This window comes from Portunus trituberculatus, chromosome 29 (assembly GCF_017591435.1).
Source record: "Portunus trituberculatus isolate SZX2019 chromosome 29, ASM1759143v1, whole genome shotgun sequence".
Taxonomy (NCBI): Eukaryota; Metazoa; Arthropoda; class Malacostraca; order Decapoda; family Portunidae; genus Portunus; species Portunus trituberculatus.
The window spans coordinates 12,723,445-12,742,575 of NC_059283.1; the positions used below are offsets into that span (position 1 = coordinate 12,723,445).

Sequence of the window (19,131 nt, forward strand, 5' to 3'; positions counted from 1 at the left end):
AGATAAAGTTGCAGAGAGAAGGATAGAAGCCGTAGGAGGGCAGTTTTGAAATCAAAGCTTTATGCCAGACTCTATCAAAAGCTTTTGATATGTCTAACGCAACAGCAAAAGTTTCACCGAAATCTCTAAAAGAGGATGACCAAGACTCAGTAAGGAAAACCAGAAGATCACCAGTAGAGCGACCTTGACGGAAGCCATACTGGCGATCAGACAGAAGATTGTGAAGTGACAGATGTTTGAGAATCTTCCTATTCAGGATAGATTCAAAAAGGCAAGCAAGAGATTAAAGCTATAGGACGGTAGTTTGAGGGGTTAGAACGGTCACCCTTTTAAGGACGAGGCTGAATGTAGGCGAACTTCCAGCAGGAAGGAAAGGTAGAAGTCGATAGACAAAGTTGGAAGAGTTTGGCCAGGCAAGGTGCAAGCACAGAAGCACAGTTTTTGAGAACAATAGGAGGGACCCCATCAGGTCCATAAGCCTTCCGAGGGTTTAGGCCAGCAAGGGCATGGAAAACATCATTAAGAAGAATTTTGATTGTAGACATGAAATAGTCAAAGGGAGGAGGAGAGGAGGACAAGCCCAGAATCGTCCAAGGTGGAGTTGTGAGCAAAGGTTTGAGAAAAGAGTTCAGCTTTAGAGACAGAAGAGATGGTAGTGGTGCCATCAGGATGAAATAAAGGAGGAAAGATGAAGAAGTGAAGTTATTTGAGATGTTTTTGGCTAGATGCCAGAAGTCACGAGGAGAGTTTGAGTTTGAAAGATTTTGACATTTCCTATTTATGAAAGAGTGTTTGGCAAGTTGAAGAACAGACTTGGCATGATTCCGGGCAGAGATATAAAGTGCATGAGATTCAGGAGATGGAAGGCTCAAGTACCTTTTGTGGGCAACCTCTCTATCATGTATAGCACGAGAACAGGCTGAGTTAAACCAAGGTTTAGAAGGTTTAGGTTGAGAAAAGAATGAGGAATGTACGCCTCCATGCCAGATACTAACACCTCTGTTATGCGTTCAGCACAAAGAGATGGGTCTCTGACACGGAAGCAATAATCATTCCAGGAAAATCAGCATAATACCTCCTCAGGTCCCCCAAACTGGCAGAGGCAAAACGCCAGAGGCACCTTCGCTTTGGGGGATCCTGCGGAGGGATTGGAAAAATAGGACAAGATACAGAAATGAGATTGTGATCGGAGGAGCCCAACGGAGATGAAAGGGTGACAGCATAAGCAGAAGGGTTAGAGGTGAGGAAGAGATCAAGAATGTTGGGCGTGTCTCCAAGACGGTCAGGAATACGAGTAGGGTGCTGCACCAGTTGCTCTAGGTCACGGAGGATAGCAAAGTTGAAGGCTACTACTACTGCTACTACTACTACTACTACTACTACTACTACTACTACTACTACTACTACTGCTATTACTTCTACTACTAACAATGATAGAGCGATTGGCAAACACATCTGGTAAAAGAGATGAGGAAAGATGAGTAGAGGAAGAGAAGAGAAGGGGAGGAGGGATAAAGAGTCAGGGAAGGAGGGAGGGAGGGAAGAAGGGAGGAAAGGAAGGAAGGAGAGAGAGGCCGAGAAGTATGAGGAAGATGGAGGAGAGAGATAAAGAGTGGCCACACGTGTTAATGGCACAGAGAGAGAGAGAGAGAGAGAGAGAGAGAGAGAGAGAGAGAGAGAGAGAGAGAGAGAGAGAGAGAGAGAGAGAGAGAGAGAGAGAGAGAGAGTCCAGTCCATTTCGCGTCAGGTAGCGGTGCCTAAGTAGGAAGGGAAATAAGGAGGAAGGAGGAAGGAGAGAAAGGAGGAAGGAGAGAAAGGAGGGAAGGAAGGAAATATGTGACTCTCTTAAGTCTTTTTGCTCATTCTAAATAATAATGATAATAATAATAATAATAATAATAATAATAATAATAATAATAATAATAATAATAATAATAATAAGTGTAATTTAAATGTCAAAATCCGTCAATTACTATCTTTTAACTTACTTTGATATAATCTCTTACTTTTTCTCTTTCCTTGAGTTTTCATTTATATCTATATTTCTTTATTAATTCTTCTCTCTCTCTCTCTCTCTCTCTCTCTCTCTCTCTCTCTCTCTCTCTGTGCCATTATCACGTGTGGCCACTCTTTATCTCTTTATCTACTACTACCAACACCACCAACTACTACTACTACTTCTACTATTAAAACAACAACAACAACAACTACTACTACTATTACTACAACTACTACTACTACTACTATTACCGCTATCATACTGGTCACTCGTGCTTTGATCACACACACACACACACACACACACACACACACACACAGTCTCACTCTCTCACTCTCCGCGGTGAGGAGGAAGGCAAGGCGTAGACGGGTGAAGAGGTGGGAGGGTGGGAGGGTGAAAGGGGGATTGGGAGAGAAAGAGGACAAGAGGAGGCAGAAGACAGGAAGAAATGACTCACTTTTACACTACGAGAGAGAGAGAGAGAGAGAGAGAGAGAGAGAGAGAGAGAGAGAGAGAGAGAGAGAGAGAGAGAGAGAGAGAGAGAGAGAGAGAGAGAGAGAGAGAGACGCAACACTGAATTTCTTTCCCTCACCCGGATACTCACATTTAGCTCTCACTTTTACTTTATCTCCCTCACTCACTCACTCACTCACTCTCCCACCAGTAGTACACCGCATCTCATCCTGACTGGCAACTACACTGTCTTTCTATTATTGCTTCCACTAACACCCTAAACGACCTCTACTAATGTGTAACCTTCTAATGACTTTCTCACTTTTACTAATAGCTAACTAACACACTAACTACTAGTACACTATCATTTCAATTTACTATCGACATATTTGTTCTCTTTTTTCCTGCTTTTTAAAATATTTCTTATTATATACAGCTTAGTTGGTTTAAGTTAGGTCAATTTCTTTATTATCACTATCGTCACCTTCGTTAAATAACTTCTTTCTTTCATTTTTTCCTATCTTTTCTTTTCATTATAATACAAGATTAGTTTAAGTTAGGGAAAGTCTTTTTTTTTTTTTGCTTCAACTGACGTCATCACCACCAGTTTATTTTCTTTCTTTCTGCTTTTTCTTATTTTTGTATCATTTTATCATAACAATACAAGATTAGGTTTGGTTAGGTTAGGTTAGGTTCACTTGGGTTAGGTTAGGTTAGGTTAGGTTAGGTTCACTTGGGTTAGGTTAGGTTAGGTTAACTTGAGCTGGTTAGGTTAGGTTAGGTTAGGTTAGGTTCACTTGGGCTTACACTCACGTCACCCGCCATAAATGACTTCCTCTCTTCCTGTTTGCCTTCTTTATTTTTTTTTTATCATAGCAATACAAGGATAGATTAGGTTAGGTTAGGTTTATTTTTGCTTCCACTGACGTCACCAACAATGGATTACATTCTCTCTTCTATTTATCTTCTTTATTTCTTTTATCTTAACAATAAAAGGGTAGGTAAGATAAAATTAAGTCAGATTGAGTCACTTCATCATCACTTAACTTGTGCCACGCATGTTTAGCCCACGGTTAGTGAATGTTCGAGTTATCTTATCGCAGGTGTTTTATCAGGCGCTGACGAGCCACTTTCCGCTTCTCTTCTCAACAAGTCTGTCTGTCTTAATAGCTTTCGTTCCTCAATTATCAATAAAAATCAATGAAAAAAATATCTGTTTCATTTATTTTTTTTTCCATAGACAGTAACAATAACTACTGACGAAAATGAAGATAACGACAACAATAACAATAATAACAATAACAATAATAATAACAACAATAATAACAACAACAATAATAATAATAATAATAATAATAACAACAACAACAACATAAACAACTCTCTTTGACCGCACATATCAGAGGTGAAGATGACACTAGGGCAGGAAGTACAGGTATCTCCCATTCACCTGGAGCGAAGCGGGCAGGTGTGAGCCAAGGTAAAGTTCAGGTGAGTTATTTGTGTACCTGCAGACTCGCATCACAATAATTTCCCAAGGTGGACGAGGAAGCAAGGAGGGAGAAGAGGAGAAATGGATATATTAGAGAGAGAGAGAGAGAGAGAGAGAGAGAGAGAGAGAGAGAGAGAGAGAGAGAGAGAGAGAGAGAGAGAGAGAGAGAGAACTTTATAAAATTTCCTCTCTCTCTCTCTCTCTCTCGAGTACACCATCATCAAATACCCCTCAGCAGGTGGATACCAACGCCTTCTTGTTCCCCATTACAGTAATCCACGCACTCCCTTACGATTACACGGCTTAGGCAGAGCGACCCGCGCCTCCACCTGCTTCAAATTAGTCCCCAGGTGGTGGGAGACTTTGCCCTGCGGCCCATTAGCACGCGCGTTAATTGGTGTTGGTTTGTCGCGGGTCACCTAACCTCTTCACACGCACAGCTCCATCTCGACACTTATTCTTTAAATGCTGATGACTCCTGGTTCTCTTTGTCCGGCATCTTATTGTTTTCTTATTCATTTATTTATTTTTCTTATAGTTTTGTTATCTTAACCGGTGATCCCCTCTACATTAAAGAAAACTACTGTTACTGCAACTACCACTACTGCTGCTACTACTACTACTACTTCTATTACTACTACTATTACAACAACAACAACAACAACAACAACAACAACTACTACTACTACTACCACTATTGCTGCTGCTACTGCTACTACTACTAATAACAATAATCACAATAATCTGATAATTCTTTATGGAGTTTGTTATTTCTGACCGGTGAATCTTCTACATTAAAAGCAACAACAAAACTACTACTGCTGCTGCTGCTGCTACTACTACTACTACTACTACTACTACTACTACTACTACTACTACTGCTGCTACTACTACTACTACTACTACCACTACTAACATTAATAATAACAATGATAATAATAATAATGATAATACGCATTCTGTTAATGTTGCAGCTTTGCGGGTGAAGATAATCGCTTTAATATCAAGAGGTTCTCATAAGGGACAGAGAGTTGTAGGGGTGGTAGGGGCGACACTTGGCACCGTGAGAGAGAGAGAGAGAGAGAGAGAGAGAGAGAGAGAGAGAGAGAGAGAGAGAGAGAGAGAGAGAGAGAGAGAGAGAGAGAGAGAGAGAGAGAGAGAGAGAGAGAGAGAATGACTAATTTCATCTTGCTTAACGAACAACTCAAACACCTATCTCTACTCTCTCTCTCTCTCTCTGTACTAGAAACAGCCAAACTAGACAAAACAAACACAAGGAGACACGGTTGCATTACATCACAGGTGAGCACAGTTCCCAAGACAGGTGCGGTGGTGGCGTGCAGTGTACAGGCCCCAGGTGTCCCTCCCGTCTCATTTAGCACGATTACCTGGCAGTCCATCAAAAGCACACCCAATCAATTAATGGGAATAATGCCTGTATTTGCAATTTGCATTAGCACTGAATATTTATGGATGTGTGTTGTTTTCTTTTCTCTCTCTCTCTCTCTCTCTAAATGTGTGTGTGTGTGTGTGTGTGTGTGTGTGTGTGTGTGTGTGTGTGTGTGTGTGTGTGTGTGTGTGTGTGTGTGTGTGTGAGAGAGAGAGAGAGAGAGAGAGAGAGAGAGAGAGAGAGAGAGAGAGAGAGAGAGAGAGAGAGAAAGATTTTCCGGTTGGTCCATGACCACGTGTTCCTTGCACCTCTATTGATGATTACGGTGAGTCATAGCCAGGAATTCCGAGAGGGCCACATGAACAGCGCCTTGCAGTGGCGGATAGGAGTTGTGTACAAAACGTATGTATACTGTAGGTCCACTCAAGTAAGTGGTAGCCGGCTTCTCACATGGCGACTACTCTATTGAAATCATTATATCAGTCATTTATAATAGCCCTGCAATAATTTCGTTGTCAAATCTTAATAATTCACTACTGGAGTACTGGAATGGCAACCGCGCTACGATTTCACAGCATGTTGCAACAAGTTAAAACGTTCTGGGTAGCAGCTAGTCGCCCTGAACCACTGTGCCTCCCGTCGTCAGCACAGTTGGTAGCGAGCTCCCGTGGGAATAAGACATACCCCTCTGTGCCAGGATTTGCCTTTTACCTTTGGACTTTTTTTACCACAGTGCTTGAGGTAAGTGAGTGAAAACCTTAGGTTGATATCAACATTGGTGTTTTGGATTTGCATGCGAGCGTTGTGTGTAACAGCGACCCAGGCCAAGGTGGCAGGAGGGAAGGTTCTGCCACCATCACGGCGCTTTTTAAACTTTGTTACTTATGGACTTATCAAAACTACATCTTTTCTTCAGCTAGTGTAATGCGGACCCGCTAAAAGGCACACATTTAACAGCACACACTTATCCAAGAAAATAAAGCGCGGCTCTCGAGTGATAGTCATGTCACTCAGCTCCCGGCGCCACAGATTGCAAATAACTGACTGATCTGTCATTATACTCCAGTCCCGCCCTCGCACTGTGAAGTTGTGACGTACGATATTTGCCAGAGTACTCAACGAGTCACCGAGTCAGCAGACTTAAGAACAACGTTAGTTAAACCTTGCTTTATTAAACATCCCGACATGCAACTCGTCATGACAGAGACGGCCAAGTGCACGCTGGGAATCCCGAGCACTCGTACATGCAGAAGGAGCGTCTTTAACCTGTGCTATTCACTCAGAAGACGAAGAATATTGACAATATAGCACCACTACAAACAAGACAGGACTGCTACAGGACGGAGGTGAGCCGCGGCAGGGCGGGGTTTGCTGTTGTTACCAAAGCGCGCGATAATTTGAATTTTTGTTACGCCACAAACTACAACATATCACAGTAAACGGGGAGAACTGAAATATTTTGAAGTATTCACTCATTGTTGGATATCGTCGTGTTAGTCATTCATAATCAAGTGAACCATCGTATTATTTTCGTAATCTTCAGGTCACGATAGAGTAAGGTTTGGTAAGCTGAAGGAACAGGTGGGCATGGTGGCACGGGACCAAGGGGAAGGGAAGCAGGGCGGGATAGGCATATGAGAAGGAACAAACAGTGTGTGTGTGTGTGTGTGCTGGGAGATAGCAATTGTATTAGATGCTGTGAGGAGCAAGGTTGAGGCAGGGTGGGTGGTGAAGACGCGGCACGAGTGATCCGGAGGAGTGGGAGTAGGGGGAATGACGGCGCCAGTTTAGCGGGGAGGATTGTGAGGCTGGCTGTCTGGTCTGGCGGGGCGGAGCGGGTTGGAAGGTAGTGGGTGGGGTATAGGCAAGACGGGAACTAACTATAAATACTTACGCAATGAAGCAACACTGGACACGTAGATTGGACATTTACAGCGAACTTTGATAGTGGTAAACGAACACTAGTCCCCAGATGGCGCGAGTCCTGTGTTTGGGGTGACTCAGTATAGTATCCGGTGTGATAGATAACACAAGGCAATCTTATCTTAAATCTCTCTCTCTCTCTCTCTCTCTCTCTCTCTCTCTCTCGTGTGTGTGTAGGCGGGTTGAAGGGAAGGGTGACAGGGACGGGGGAGGAAGCGGCGACACCTCATAATTCTCGCAAGCTTAGAAAACCTCGCTGGCTTGTTTCCGTGCGTTGTGTCCATAGCGACTGTGTTTGTAGATGATGAGAATACTGGTGCTGATGATATTTATTATTTCATTTATGTACTCTCTCTCTCTCTCTCTCTCTCTCTCTCTCTCTCTCAATGATAAGTGCTAAAATTTCAATTTTGATACTTGTTGTATTAGTAAAGGAAATGAATAAAGAAGGGAATAAGAAGGCACAGTCGGAGGAAAGGGAGAGGAGCTCATGAGAAGCGAGGAAGATAATGTTTGAGTTTTATTGAGTAATCGAGTGGGAGGAATCCGTCTCGTTCAGTCAACTTCATAGTAGTTAGTGACTTCATTGTGTGGGTCTGGATGTGTGTGTGTCCGGAGCAGTGAGTGTGGTGCGGCAAATTTGAACATACCATACTAAAAAAATCATTAGAACATAAAAAAAAAAAAAAAAATGAGTGAAGCTGCAAGAGGCTGGCAGGCCTACACGTATGAGCAAAGCTACTTAATTCCATCTATCCTTTCCATCCATAAATTTGCCTAATCTTTTAAAGCTCCCCATTGACTCAGCACCAACAACATAATTACTGAATCCGTTCCATTCATCAACCACTTAAACCCATTAGTTTTGAGTAACGTTGGTGTCACCGGCGTTCGCTCTGGTGTTGAACGCTCTCGCTCTCGCCTCTCTCTGTTCCATCTAAGAGGTTGCCAGTTGCCACACTTACCGCACACATGACAAATATTTAATAAGCCTGTGGCTGTACTACAATGGCACCGTCGCATTTTGATAAATTTAAAACGTTACGATTAGTGAGGGAATTTGAGGGTGAAGAGAACAGTAAAGCAAAAAAGGATGGAGGGAAAGGATAAGTGGAAGATGAGGGAGACGAGGCGGGAAGGTGAATGAATGTGTGGTGGTGTGGCGAGCTAAGAAGCACACTTGGAGTGCCACCGATCAGGGAGGAAGGGATGGGTGCCGTGGGTGGAGGAGAGAGAGAGAGAGAGAGAGAGAGAGAGAGAGAGAGAGAGAGAGAGAGAGAGAGAGAGAGAGAGAGAGAGAGAGAGAGAGAGAGAGAGAGAGAGAGAGAGAGAGAGAGAGAGAGAGAGAGAGAGAGAGAGAGAGGATCTACAAAGAAATTTCATAAATCTATAAGATTTTCTATTTTATTTTTCCATAGAGCTCAAGATGTCACACAACGAAGAACATTACCACGAGGACCTGAGCCGTACATACTTTATAGACATGGCGGACAGTACATATCAACTGCAACCCATGGAGGCTATGGCAATCCCTCCCGACCCTACTCCATTTATCAGTTCGACCTACCTCACGATGTCAGAGATAAGTTTGGATCAACCACTGCTGGCACCAGAAGCTGAAGGAGGCGATCTGTCTGACTCCACGATTCCAGAGGTAACTTTTGATCAACCACTGCTGGCACCTGAAGCTGAAGGAGGCGATCTGTCTGACTCCACGATTCCAGAGGTAACTTTTGATCAACCACTGCTGGCACCTGAAGCTGAAGGAGGCGATCCGGCAGTCTCCACCATGCCAGTGGTAACTTTAGATCAACCACTACTGGCACCTGAAGCTGAAGGGGGTGTTCAGCTTCCTGCCTCTTCTCAAACCTCGCGTGAGAAGGCAGTCCCAAGCACCAGCTGTGGACGCAAGAGTAGGAAGCGCAGTAATGAAAACAAGGAAGGGAAAAAGAAAATCCCTAAATACATGCAGGACGAAAATTATCCAAATCTGACACGTCAAGAAAGCAATTCCATTAAGAATTCTAAAAACGCCAAAAAGAACAGAGATAAGACGGAGAGAAAAATCCAGGAGCTGGAGCAACGGGTTGATGATGTCGAAGAAGTAAACAATCAACTGGTAAAGGAAAACAATCAACAGATAGAACAAAACAACCAAATGATGAAGGAAATCAATATGCTTCATTCCAAAATTAGGAATCAAAATCAAATAATCCAGTGGTATCAGAGACGGGAAGACAAGATGAAGAAGCTGATGAATTCGCCACCAAACTCTGGCATGCTCCAGTAGACATTGCCAGGAAGCCTGCCACACTCGCGGATAAAATCGGTAAAGTTTTACATTTGTAATGTTATAATCAAGGAAACACATGTGGGTATCTTTCTAGATTAACAATTTTTACTTAAAAATTTTACTATAACAAAATATGTCTGTGATTTTATTTTTTTCATATTGTGGCTGGACTTCTTTCTATTACTCACTTCCGCCTCCTGCAAACACCTAGAACTTACTGAATAGCGAGAAAGTTGTTGGCCCTCGTTAAAGAAACACCAATGTTAACTTCACAAATTTCAGGAAAGACGAACAGTACAATGGAAGTGCCTTGACCTTAAGGACAATCAGTTCCCCGCAGTGCCTTACAATTACTTATTGGTTTTCTAGTCCTTTAGAATCTTCGACATCCAAGATGTCAACAATATGCCGCCATTGTGGCAGTGCCACTTTAAAAAAAAGGAAAGGCCACATCATAGATTGTGCCTCCATTCCATAAACTGCTTACGTATAGGCTCCGGAGAGACAGGACCTTTGTTGTTAAACAGTATAAGACACTGATGAACTAAAGAATAAGTACATATGACGGAACAAGTGTAACGAGCTTTGACGCGAGTCACGTTCAACTAGTGAGTTACTCGGCCTGTCAAGTTACTGCAAACATCTAATGGGTTGAGAATGTGATGCGGCCTAATTACAGCGCTCAAGTAATGCTAGTCCGCGTAGCCATTAGCAGGGGAAATGTGCAAATAAAAAAAAAAAAAAAAAAAAAATAAATAAATAAAAAATAAATGAAATAAAATAAAAAGGACAGCACTCAACTTGTTACACAATTTATATTCTAATAAACAGTCATCTTTGAGGCACTACTCAAAGTAACATGAGTTGCATAAAGAGTTCCTTTAATTTAACAGTTTCCATTATGATCCTGAGGACAGAAGAGATGCAATGACTGTCAACAATAGTTAGGCAGAATTATTGTCATTATGTAATCATTATGTAAACAAAATATTGTGTTTCAGTCTGTAACACTCAGCATGTCTTTTTCGTATTGTATCTCCTTTCCACTTATTTTGTATTTGTAAACTCTTATGTCACGTTTTTTTTTTTTTTTGGCCAGTATGACTATTTTCCATAGACCCATTCGCTTCAGTAATTTAAAAGCTGAATGGATTTATAATGTTTTTAATCATATATGAACACTGCAATCATCAAATCAGACTGGAAACATATTACAAAATCAAGGCATGCTGCTTAGTGGTAACAAATCTGCTCTTATAATTTTATGTCTCTAATGATTTAATTTTATCCGTAGAATTTCTTGTGAACATGTTAGTATTGTAAAACTGATAGAAATTTGTTTTATTTATTTATTTATTTTTTTTGGTGTTAATTTTTATCCTTTGTAAAAAGACCATTGATTGTATTGAGGTATTGTACAGTACATACATAGTTCGCAAGAGATGGAACACAAAGTTTTTAAAATGTATTTTGCTTGAATTAATTTGCTTTTAATCTTTGCAACATTAATTTGTTTAAATAAAATTGGCTGCTTATATGTATTTTGTGTAACCTAGCCATTTTGTGATGCACATTGTGGCGTGTTTGCAGTGGTTTTACTGCCTGTCTCACTCCTCACCTGTTGACATGTGTGGTACATCTCCCTCACTCTCCACCTGCTGACATGCTGTGTGGTACATTCTGCCTGCTCTTGCTTCATTTATTTACTTTTCTGCATGTGGTGCTTATTACTATAATTATCACTCTCGTCTTCTTGCTTGCCTGTCCCTTCACTCACTCGTGCTGGTGTGATCAGAATGTGCCTCCTGCAGTGTCTTTCCTGCCTCACTCGACTCTCACTTCTAGCCTTGTGCGTGTGTCTGTCTGTATATCATGTACGATTCAGTAAAGATGTATAAGCTTAGGAGTCGACAACAGCATCATTCAATACAGATGCGAAAATCAGAATGCCTTTATGAAACACTACTAAATACTGAACAGGCATACAAGAAACACGAACACAAGCCACCACCACCGCCACCATCAACAACAACAGTAGCACGTAGAAAGAAAAAAAAAAAGTGTCCTCAGCATTTTTTCTTTCTGTTACAACGCTCTCCTAAAATGTATGACTCGCCTGTTACTTCGGCATTCCTGCACGACGTTACTGAACTAAATAGAGTGATGCAGAAAATAGAGAGCCTGTATTAGTAGCCCCATCGGAAACAGGCTTGCATTACACCATTCTACATTAGTTAAAGGACTGAGCTTGAAGACCTAATTCCCTAGTTAATCTGCTTGCCTACAGTGAACACAGTAGCTCTTTCGTTGCTAGACTAATGCTTTACTACAACTTTTTACAGATATTTTTTTACTTATGTGCTAGAGTCTCTTGAATCATTCCGAGGCAGATAAAAGACAAAAGAAACACTTCTTTTCCTCCTTTTTTTTTTATTTGTGATCCAAAAAATATTTATTACATTGTTTGGTGTTTTGATGAAGGAATGCCCTACCAGAGAGAGAGAGAGAATGTGAGAGTGAGAGAGAGAATGTGAGAGTGAGAGTGAGTTGGCAGTGTAACACCCAGTTCTAGCTTCATTATGTACTCACTCTCTCTCTCTCTCTCAGATATCACATATTTCCAAGCAGTATTAACATATCAGGGAGCAATAAGTACTTATTATGTACGATACAAAATAAACAAAACAGTTATGCTACGGTCTGCAACGATCTAGCGACAACCAGCAAGGACCTCATCAGGCAGAACCCAGGTTGGTGCTAGACACTGGCCAGTATTCTGAAACGCTTTGCTCTCTCACCACAACTATTTTTACTGGACACAGGGATTAGCGGGGTTTTCGAGAGTGTTTCTCTAGTTAGTAATGTACAAATGCTGTCACTCTGCCTCTAGAACCGTGAAATATCTTAATAAAAATCGTGTAAATTTAAATAAAGGCTTAAAATAGTAAAGGTGAAGTACAAATGTTTGAGAATACGAGTTACTGTCTCAGCCAAGGACGGCGGAGCACTGCTGGTGGGGTGGGAGGAGCCAAGTGCTTCAGCCAGTTAGCACAGGAAATAAACTGTGGAATTTTCCGTGAACGTTTGAATGAAATGAAGAGTGAGTTGTGAAGTGGATCCAGATAATATGTACTTTTGACTCTTTCTTTTGCTTGTATATGTATGTGCTTGTATATGTGTGTGTATTTGCTTGTATATGTGTGCGTGTGTGTTTTATTAGTGTTTGTTTTAGATTTTTTTGTTACATGTTTCTATTTATTATCATCATTATCATCGTTAGTCATTATTATTATTAGTATAATTATCAATACGTATTATTATTATTATTATTATTATTATCATTATTATTATTTTCACTATTATTACTATTGTTATTATTTTTTTATTACTACTACTATTATTATTATTATTATTATTGTTATTATCATGATCATTATTGTTATTATTATTATTATTATTATTATTATTATTATTATCAGTAATGGTAACGAACACTATTGTTTTTCTTAGGCAAATACAGTGAATACTCCTTTTCTTTACATATGTACTGTACGCCAGCACTGTTTTTATTTGTGTGTGTTTTCCTTAGTGTATGTTTTAGATTCTTTTTATCATATGTCCCTAATAAAATAGTGTTTATTACTACTACTACTATTATTATTATTATTATTATTATTATTATTATTATTATTATTATTACTATCAGTATTAGTACTCAACCCTATTGTTTTTATTAGTCGAATTCAGTAGATTCTCGTTCTTTTCTTTTAGTATGTACGCCTGCACTGAACTGTGGCTGTTTTGCTAATTTATGACGCTTACCTCACCTGCTCTTACTGATGCTATAGGTGTTGTTACATTGCCCTCTTGACGTGGGTTACTTCAGCGTGCATAGTGTAGCCAGGCCCTCCTTGGCAACTCGAGGTGATGAGCCGCGCTGTGCAGTGAACGCCCCTCGTGTATGGCCAGGCCTCGAGTGACAGCTCTCCTGCAGGAATGGTGGGCTTCTGTCACTCTGCAGGTCTGACCAATCACACACACAACCCACACTCGCTACTTCATTGATTTAATTATTCTTAACTTTACTCATTTAAGTTTTCCTTATTTATTCTTTAAGTGTTACAATGTTTTTATGTATTTGATGTTGCTTATGTCTAGTGTCTTGATCAAACTTTTACCATGGCTGTGTTATTATCATTAGCGTTATTCTCAGTATTCTTATTTTGATATTATCGTAGCATGATATTCCTTACTTTGATTATTAACCGAATGTCATAATTTGTATCTTAAATGACTTCAGTTTTCTCTGTTATTGCAATTAATTTTAGTGCTTTATTTTATTGTAGTTTATACTTTTTTTTGTCCTTCATCTAATATATATTGTCCTCTGTATTCAACCCTTTAACAATATCTTTCCTTTATTACTAGTGACTGAGACATCTTTACTTCAGCCACCTGCAATCTTTTAACTGGGTAGATATAGCAAAATCTGTTCTTTCTAGTCCCCTTCTTTCTCGTAGATGCTTATAAACGTTTCATGCATTGCTTCCGGTGCTGTTAGTTGTTTAATATTGAAGTGTAGATTCTTGGCATTCTAATAGACTGTCTTAAGCATTCCGCCAGTCTCAGTGATTTATGTAATGTCTTCCTATAATTGTTACTGATGTTAGGTGAGGCAGCCCAACGCGTCACCTGCCCTGGTGTCTCAAAACTGCATGAAAGAACAAAGAGATGCGGGTTGAAGGTTGAACTTTTGTATCTGAGAGCATGTATTGGTGGAAATAAACGATCAAATGAAATAACTCACTTTCATATGACCATTTAATCCTCCCCCTCTCTCTCTCTCTCTCTCTCTCTCTGTTTATTCATACCACCTCAGCTGTTCTAACTTGTTCCATTCTAATGCGGTGACGAACAGTGACAGCCGAGGAGACTGCACATGGAGGATAGATGGATACTGGACACACACACACACACACACACACACACTCTCTCTCTCTCTCTCTCTCTCTCGGATAGTTGGATACTGCACACACACACACACACACACACACACACACACACACTCTCTCTCTCTCTCTCTCTCTCTCTCTCTCTCTCTCTCTCTCCTTTACACTACTGACTACACGCTGACGTTACCACCACCACCACCACCACCACCACCACCACCACCACCCACCCACCTACGCACCACACTACCACACACAAGAGAACCTTCATGTAACGCCCCCAAATACTGAATCGTCATCCCTATCACCTCGTCCCCCCTCCTGGCAGCTGTACGGGCAGGCGGTGAGTTACATGACTGGGGCAAGAGGCGTGTGAGGTGTGTGCGCTTGTCAGACTTTCCTTGACCCTCACTGTCTGCTCTCCAAGAAGAAAAGAAACTCGAGGTGCTATGGAGTGTATACAAGAGGTCAGTGCATTAATATTATCTGTTTCTATGTAAGAGGGGAGATCTGGACAAGAGCAGTAAAACACCATTAAACAAAAAAGCCCACTTAGATGGTAGTTCCCGTGCAGGATCAGTAGAATTAGCTTAAAGAATAGGATAAGTATCTGGAAACCTCCCTTTTAAATGAGTTCAGTTCACAGGTAGATGTTAATGCAGAAGCAGGTAGGGAATTCCAGTTTACCACAAAAGATAATCCCTCTGTATCTTAGTTTGTAGTGCTATATAGAGCCATATTAGAAAAAAAAAATGCTTTGGTATCATTCCACGAGTATTTCTAAATGTCAGAAAGATGGTTAGCAGGGTTCTCAAGACTGCTTCTTCTCTCAATAATGCAGTAATGTTGTTAATAAGCTATTGTTAACCGCAAAAACAGCCTTACAAACCCGTGTTACTTAACTATATACAGCCTTTTGAAAGTGGTGGTGTTGCTAAAAATATTTCAGAATGGTCTGATTTGGTTGTTAGGTTTAGTTAGGTTTCAGAATGGTTAGGTAAGGTTAGGTTTTAGAATAGTGCTGACTTTTACCATTACCCATTACTGCATGTCTTCACCCATTACTGCATGTCTTCACTGTAAGGCTTACTGAGTCTCTTCTCTATATTTGTCCTCTTGTTTGCTTCGCTACATAGAACTTTCTTCCTCTTTCACCTCTCTAGTGCCACAGTTAATCAGTATTCTCAATTTATTATTACTGTAATTCTTTTTATAATAATGTAAGTTTATTCTTATTACTATTATTATTCATTGCTATCATTATTTACTACACTTCTTTTCTTTTTCGCCTCGCTCCACAAGACTTTCTACCTTTCCTCTCCGCTATTCTCTCTACCTTCACAATGCAAGTAAATCACAGTCTCTCATTCCTTTCACTGGCTAACTCTATAAGTCTCTGCCTGCTTCAGTATTTCCTCTTCCTATGACATAAACTCTCTCAAGAGGGAAATGTCAGGACACTTCTTTGGATGATCATTTTGGCTCTTTCCTGTAGGGACTGGTATCTCAGTGGACCGCTTGTTGTCCTTGGCCAGTACCACTTTAACATTAACCACTTCAATACTGGGATACATTTTTACCTCAAGATTTGGGTACAAGTAGAATATTTTATTGATATCAGGAAGGATCTATGGAGGTCAGACGATTAATGGCCACAGTCTTCACCATTTTAACCCCTCACTCATGTCTAAAGCTGTAAAAATCACCAGATAGTAAGCAGAATGAATATGGAAAAGCGTCATGGTACTCAAGTGGTTAAAAGGATAAGTACTGAACTGGTCCATGGTGGCGGTGGTGGCGGTGGCGTTGGTGATGGTGGTTGTAGTGACATCATAGTGACATCACACGACACACTGAGTCATGCACTTGAAGATTTCTGTATTCTAACAACGTAAAGACATGAGAGTAGACAAAAGAGGCCACTAGGTCACAAAACTCTCTTCTTTCTCTCACCTCTATTTTATTTCTCTAATGGAAGAGTTAAGCAGTATTCTCAATAATTAGTCCCATTCTCTTGTGAACCCTGGAACTCCCTACCTGCTTCTATTTTTCCATTTTCCTATCACCTGAACTCATTTAAGAGGGAGGTTTCAAGACATTTATCCCATTCTTTTGGCTAAGTATCTCAGACCTGCTCGGGGATTGCCATCTAAGAGGACCTTTTAGTTGAAGCGTTTTTGTTGCGCGTGGCCAGGTTTCCCCTCTTAAATACACAAATATATCACCACACGGCAGTCTTCGAGTAAGACTTGCCAACCTAAACGAGGCCACGTATCTCAAGAGTCTAATCCTCTACTGGCTCAGCACTACCAACACCATTACTAAGTCTGTTCCAGTCATACAATATTTCATTTGCCACGTATCTTCTGTTCTTCCACTGAGCAGCACTACCACCACCATTACTATTTCAGTCATACAGTATTTAATTTGCCATATCTCTTGTCTAGTCTTCCACTGATCAGCACTACCAGCACCATTACTAAATCTACTCCAGCCATCCACTGTTTCATTTACCGGTCAATTATGTCCTATCTATTTTTTTCATTAATGCAAGTGACTCAAAACTACCAACAGGGACACTGAGTCTATTTCCGTCATTCATCTGCTTACCCATTTGTTCCTATCTCTATTTCACCTCGGCTCTATCAAACTTGAGTCCTTCACTTAAAACAGCAAATAAATAAAGAAAAGATTAGACAAGACAGAACAAAGTGCTTATATCCGTTTTTTCTTCTGTTCTTCCCAACTTTATACTTACTCAGCCTGAATTACTCATCTCTATTTCTTTCCTCCTTTTCTCTGTCTCTACAAAACCTACAACGGTCACTGGAATGTTTCTTTTACATAGGAAACAAACTTAGCAATTTGCCCAGAAAAGTCCCATTACAACAGTTTATGGACTCCTTAACCTCTTTAGTACCATGACGCATTTCCATATTCACTCTGCTTACTATTTGGTGATTTTATACAGCTTCAGAAACTCATGAGGGGGATTAAAATAGTGAAGACGCTGGCCATTAATCTTCTGACCTCCATAGACCCTTTCTAATATCAATAAAACCGTCTAATCATACACAAAACTCAAGATAAAAATGCGTCCCAGTGTTGAAGGGTTTAAGAGCATAGACGAACAGATAAATAGATGGATAAAGGGACTGACAGACAGGCAGATAGATAAAGACACAAATATATGGATGGATAGACTGATGTATACCTTACTGCCCACACACACTACGAAAAATACTTAAAAAAAAAGATATCTTGGTAATAACTTAATGAACAGATCTTGTAAGTATTCCAGTTATAATTGAACCAGTACTATAACATGTTTCCTCTACTGCCGAGGGTGAATACCTTATATAACACCTCGGCAAATGAATGAAGTGTGTCTTTCTTGTGTGGATTTGTATCATTAGTAAAGAAAACAGGAAAAGGAAAGGTGGTAAGGCTGCTAACTCACGCGTCACCATACATGTCTTATACAGGGTGATCAGAATGGTCTCTCTCTCTCTCTCTCTCTCTCTCTCTCTCTCTGACATTAATTAATTTGTTTATTCAATTTTCTAGTTAAAGCACGTTAGTATTTTTTTCTTTTCTTTCTTTCTCTTTTCTTTCTTCTTTTTTTTTTTTTTTTTTACGTACGTTAAAGGCTTGTGATTTGACACACACACACACACACACACACACACACACACACACACACACACACACACACACACACACACACACACACACACACACACACACACACACACACACACAGAGAGAGAGAGAGAGAGAGAGAGAGAGAGAGAGAGAGAGAGAGAGAGAGAGAGAGAGAGAGAGAGAGAGAGAGAGAGAGAGAGAGAGAGAGAGAGAGAGAGAGAGAAGAGTTTGGCAATGTACTACAAAATGTGTTGGAGGAGAATGCACAAGTAAGAGAAAAAGGAGCAAAAGAAGGCAAAAACAAGGATTGCCTCTCTCTCTCTCTCTCTCTCTCTCTCTCTCTCTCTCTCTCTCTCTCAAGCTTCAAAGACTTCCTCACTAGTAACTTACGTAGAGGAATACTTGTAAAACCTGGTGAGATGGGAAGTGATGGGAAGGGATGGGAAGGAAGATGAGACAAAGGAACACAAATAAGGGTAAGTGAGAAAATAAGTGATAAATAAAGAAATGAGTTCAAGTAAGCATATAGAGAATCAAGGAAGTGGAAAAAAGGGCGAAAGAAAAGGAAGAGAACAACATTTGGAGAAGTGGAAATAAAGGGAAAAAATATAAAAAAATGAGGGAAAAGAAAAAAAAAGATAAGCTATAAGTAGAAGAAAAGGAACACCAATAAAGTATAGCTAAAAAAGAGAGATGAGGGAGAAATAAAAAAAACGATAAAGGAGAAGAGAAAGAAAACTCAGTGAGGAAAGAAAAATGAAGTAGAATTAGCGATGAAGAAAGGAACGGAATGAAGGTCAGAGGTAAAGAAGGTGTATAGAAGGATAGGAGACGGAGAGCAAAGGTAAAAACACTATGGTGACTTGAGGGAGAAGAAGAAACTGAGGAGATAAGGAGAAATAAAGATGATGAATAATGAGAAAATGGAAAAAGGGAAAATACAGATAAAAACATTCAGGAAAAACTAAGAGAGAGAGAGAGAGAGAG

General features: G+C 40.4%; 1 protein-coding gene and 1 long non-coding RNA gene across 2 annotated transcripts in view; one reads left to right on the forward strand and one right to left on the reverse strand.

Annotated features, from left to right (window-relative positions):
* Positions 1-13,639, reverse strand: part of LOC123510426 — a 119,882-nt gene extending 106,243 nt beyond the window's left edge. Inside the window, exon 1 of the long non-coding RNA XR_006676492.1 lies at positions 13,373-13,639. This is a non-coding gene — a long non-coding RNA (uncharacterized LOC123510426). The remainder of the gene's footprint in view (positions 1-13,372) is intronic.
* Positions 5,941-11,085, forward strand: LOC123510425. Its single transcript, XM_045265605.1, has 2 exons — positions 5,941-6,075; positions 8,676-11,085. The coding sequence occupies exon 2, from the start codon at positions 8,684-8,686 to the stop codon at positions 9,545-9,547; it is 864 nt and encodes a 287-aa protein (XP_045121540.1). The 5' UTR covers positions 5,941-6,075; positions 8,676-8,683; the 3' UTR covers positions 9,548-11,085.
* Positions 13,640-19,131: the final 5,492 nt, after the last annotated feature.